Genomic DNA, 4,903 nt, shown 5'->3' with positions numbered 1-4,903 from the left:
TTCGAAAAACTGCTCGATTCCTCATTCGAGTAACTGCTCGATTTATTAAAGTATCGAAATCGAGTCTGTGTCAAATAACTTCCACTTAACGCTTATACGTGTATCTTTTTGTCCTCTGCTTCTCTTCCGACACTTTACCAACATTTCGAATCAGCTTAACCTTTCGAAAATAATTATTTCGACTAACAATATAAAAGGTAACTATTTTAATAAAAATATCAAAAATATTTTTTTATGATGATCTTTGTTTAAAAAGTGTGATTTATTTATTTTATTACACTTTAAACAACAACAACAACAACAACAACGCCTTGTCCCACTAAGTGGGGTCGGCTACATGAATCAAACGACGCCATTGTGCTCTGTCATGTATCATGTCTACAGAGAGACCGTTTACATGTAGATCTCGTTTGACCACCTCATGGATGGTCTTCTTAGGTCTTCCTCTGCCTTTCGCCCTTTGTCCATCTTCCATCTCATCCACCCTCCTGACTGGATGTTCTATCGGTCTTCTTCTCACATGTCCAAACCACCTGAGACGCGATTCAACCATCTTTTTCACAATGGGTGCTACTCCAACTCTCTCCCTTATATCTTCATTCCTTATTTTATCCAATCGCGTATGACCACTCATCCATCTCAACATCTTCATCTCTGCCACACTCAACTTATGTTCGTACTCCCCTTTAGCCGCCCAACACTCCGTACCATACAGCATAGTCGGTCTTATAGCGGTGCGATAGAATTTACCTTTAAGTTTTAGAGGCACTTTTTTGTCGCATATAAAACCAGATGCACTCCGCCATTTTGACCAACCTGCTTGGATCCTATGATTTACATCCTGTTCAATCTCTCCATTATCTTGTATGATGCACCCAAGATACTTAAAACTTTTAACTTTTCGTAGGATGTTTTCTCCAATCTTTACCTCTTTATTAGGGTTTTCCCTTCTCAGACTGAACTTACATTCCATATATTCCGTCTTACTACGGCTTATGCGCAGACCATACACTTCTAAAGCTTCTCTCCATAACTCCAACTTCTTATTTAGGTCTTCCCTTGACTCTCCCATAAGGACGATATCATCGGCAAAAAGTATGCACCATGGCACAGGCTCTTGGATGTGATCTGTGAGTACTTCCAAGACTAATGTGAAAAGGTATGGACTTAAGGATGATCCCTGGTGCAATCCTATACCAATAGAAAATTCCTCTGTCACACCACCTTGAGTCTTCACACTAGTTGTGGCCCCATCATACATGTCTTTAATTGCCCGAATATATGCGATCCTTACTCTCCTCTTTTCTAAAACCTTCCATAAGACCTCCCTTGGTACCCTATCATACGCTTTTTCCAAATCAATAAACACCATATGTAGATCCCTTTTATTACTATGATACCTCTCCATCATCCTTCTTAATAGGTATATCGCTTCAGTGATAGATCTGCCTAGTATAAATCCAAATTGGTTCTTTGTTACTTATGTCTCTTTTCTCAACCTCCGTTCTATCACCATTTCCCATAACTTCATAGTATGACTCATAAGCTTAATCCCTCTATAGTTTTCGCAACTTTGTATATCCCCCTTATTCTTGTAGATAGATACCAAGGTGCTCTTTCTCCACTCATCAGGCATCTTCTTTTACCTTAAAATCTCATTAAAAAGCTTGGTTAACCAGTTGATGCATTTTTCTCACTTTAAACAAAGATAACATTTTTATAGCATATAAAAATTAAATCCTAAAATTTATTATTCAGTAGTCAAAATAAAATATCTTTATATAAAGACAATTATAAAATTTTTATTGGAGTATCTACCTATATAAAAATAAAAAAAATTATTTAAATATGTAAAAAGTTGCTTATCCCTGACCCAATCTTTCTTTTTAACCAAAAAAAAAAAAATGCTAGCAAAACGACCATCTCTGTCAATGTTGTTCTCCTTACTAATCTGCTTCGCCATAAAATAAGGTGTCAAAATTATCACTCAAGTTTTACTATGTTAAGATAATACATAATAGTAATAGAAAATTAGAAATAGTACGTATTCAAATGCCGACCTATTAATATCATAGTTGATGCCTTGTGTTTCAACGAGGAGATGGTTTTGACTTTTGAACCGTGTCTACGAGACTGATGAATTTAGTTTCGAAAATAGAATAAAATAAAATATTAAAAATAAAATATAAAAAATCGAAACATAAAAATTGGTGTTTTAAATTTTGCTTAATAATAAATTAAGTATAAAAATAATAAATTATAAAAATTTAATTTATTTTTAAATTTTTATACAAAAAAATATATCTATTAATAAAAAATATAATTATAAAAAATAATAAAAATAATAAAAAAATAAAATATATTTTTTATTAGTATTTCAATATTCTTCTAGTTAAAAAAAACATACGATATATAAATTTAATATTCTTAGATATAATGTTTATATTCTATCTCAATTATTAAATATGATTTTGAATCTTTATATTTATGTCAATACGTGGTAACTATAAATAAATTTACCCTAAAATAACGGTTAACAAGATAAAAATATGATAAAGATGTCAAAAACATCTTTTTATGATAATCTTTATTTAAAAAGTATAATTTATTTATTTGGCCACATTTTAAATAAAAGTAATATTTTTATAACATATAAAAATTAAGTCCTACAATTTAGGGCAATTCACTTAATTAAATCGTTTCAACCTCAATATTACGCAAATACATTGTTTCCAAATCCAATACACAATTGCATTGTTTCACGAGTCTATATAAATCGCTACTGGCAGTAGCGGTTTACAAGTGTACAGAAACCGCTACAACCAACCGCGGTTTACGTGCAAAACGGGTTAGTCATAAACCGCTGCTGGCAGCAGCGGTTTATGTGTGTGCGTGTGTGATAGTAAACCGCTAGAGCCTATAGCGGTTTACGTTAAGCATGCTGAATGGGGCTGCCTATATAAACCATGGAGGGGGCAAATGTGGAGAGGTAGAGTGTTATTCACAAATGGAGGGGGAAGATAGTTTTGTGGCTCTAGTTCACTGCTCTGGAAAAATTCAAAAGAGCAAAAGGCATGGTGTGAAATTCACAGATAGAGAACCACTTAGTATTTTTATTCGATCGTCGAGTACGCTGGCAGAGATTAAGCAAAGCATATTACGGAAGTTCGGTACCTGTGGGACGAAGTGGGTAAAAAAGTTATTTTACAAGATTCCAATAGCCGTTGTTTCAACTGGTGTGAGATATGAGACCTTCGTGATAGGGTCGGATGAAGACCTGCAGGTCTTGTTTCACTGCAGGCGTAGTTTTCCGGAGGTGAGGATACCTGAGCTGCTTGCGAAGTTGGAAGATGGTGTGGATAGCTCTGGGGCATCGGCACCAAATCCTCAGTCGACCACAGCCGGTGGTGCCTCGACATCGATGCCAGTGGTAGCAGCGGCAGTTCCGATTCCTGAGCCCGAACATGCTGGGGTTGTTCATGCATATGTGGCTCCTGTTGTGCCTGATTTTGAGTTTGATGCCGGACCGGATCAAGTTGAGAATGCGATGTGTGACGATGATTCGGATGAGGAGCCGGTCGATATTGGTGGGGACAATGATGATGATATTCCAAGAGGTACACGTACAACCCATGGAGGTTCCGGTTCTGGAACACAAGAGTACCCTCCCCATCTCTCTTCTTTGAACTTGGAAGCCATCGGCCAACACCAGAATGTAGATGCAACATTCGATGGGTAGGGGATGCATGATGGGACACCTATGACTGAATTTCAGATTGGCCAATCGTTCCAAAGTAAGGAGGAAGCCGTGCTGAGCGTAAAAGATTACAGTATTCGGCGTGGAGTTGAGTACAAGGTTATGGAGTCAGACAATCTGAAATACCAAGGGAGATGCAAGGAGTTTAGAAACGGGTGCACGTGGTTGATTCGGATAGTCATGTGGAAAAGGAAGAGCACATGGGAAGTTAGGAGGTACAACGGACCACACACATGTATGGCCACATCGATATCGAGCGATCACAAGCAGCTTGATTATCATGTCATCTGTGCGAGAATCTTTCCATTGGTTAGAGCTGATGCGTCGGTGTCGATTAAGGTGTTGCAAGAGGCAACGGAGGCGACATATGGATTCAGGCCTAGTTATCGGAAGGTGTGGTTGGTGAAGCAGAAGGCAGTAGCGCAGATATATGGCGATTGGGTGGAGTCATATGCGGATCTGCCTCGATGGATCCTTGTGGTCACATCCACCATGGAAGGTTCCGTTGCTCTGCTGAAGACCTCCCCGGTTAGAGTGGGTGACCAAGTTGATGAAGATAGAGTATACTTTCATCGCATGTTTTGGACATTCCCTCCATGTATTGAGGCATTCCGCCACTATAAGCCGCTCGTAAGCATCGACAGAACACACCTCTATGGCAAGTATGGCGGGACATTGTTGTTGGCGATCGCTCAGGATGGTAACTCGAATATTTTGCCTGTTGCGTTTGCACTCGTGGAGGGAGAAAATGCAGAGTCTTGGTCATACTTTCTATCCAATCTTAGAAGACATGTTACTCCACAGCAAGGTATTCTCGTGATCTCTGATAGACACAACGGTATCAAGGCTGCACTAGAGTCCCCCGATAGTGGTTGGCGACCTCCCCATGCTTATCGGGCATTTTGTATTCGGCATGTTGCTGCAAATTTTGCCCTTACTTTCAAGGGACAGGATGCGAGGAGGTGGCTGGTAAATGCCGCTTATGCAAAGACGGAAGCAGAATTTAACTATTGGTTTGATATAATGAGGACAGAGAATCCGGCCATGTGCGATTGGGCAAACAGAATGGAGTATGAGAGGTGGACACAGCACAAGGATGGGGGGAGAGGATATGGTCACATGACGGTAAGTAGGCAGACCACCTAA

The 4,903-nt window shown here is 38.9% G+C and overlaps 1 protein-coding gene across 1 annotated transcript; it reads left to right on the top strand.

The window, feature by feature from the left end:
- Positions 1 to 3,760: 3,760 nt before the first annotated feature.
- LOC107610646 (uncharacterized) lies at positions 3,761 to 4,903 on the top strand. The gene has a single exon (XM_016312670.1). The coding sequence runs from the start codon at positions 3,761 to 3,763 to the stop codon at positions 4,901 to 4,903; it is 1,143 nt and encodes a 380-aa protein (XP_016168156.1).

Source organism: Arachis ipaensis, chromosome B8 (assembly GCF_059453495.1).
Source record: "Arachis ipaensis isolate K30076 ecotype BB chromosome B8, ASM5945349v1, whole genome shotgun sequence".
Lineage (NCBI taxonomy): Eukaryota > Viridiplantae > Streptophyta > Magnoliopsida > Fabales > Fabaceae > Arachis > Arachis ipaensis.
The sequence above is the reverse complement of the archived record's forward strand: the minus strand, read 5'-3'. Positions and strand labels throughout refer to the sequence as shown.

What these genes read in the sequence shown, in the direction of transcription:
- LOC107610646 (XM_016312670.1), top strand. Translation starts at nt 3,761, where the DNA reads ATGACTGAATTTCAGATTGGCCAATCGTTCCAAAGTAAGGAGGAAGCC.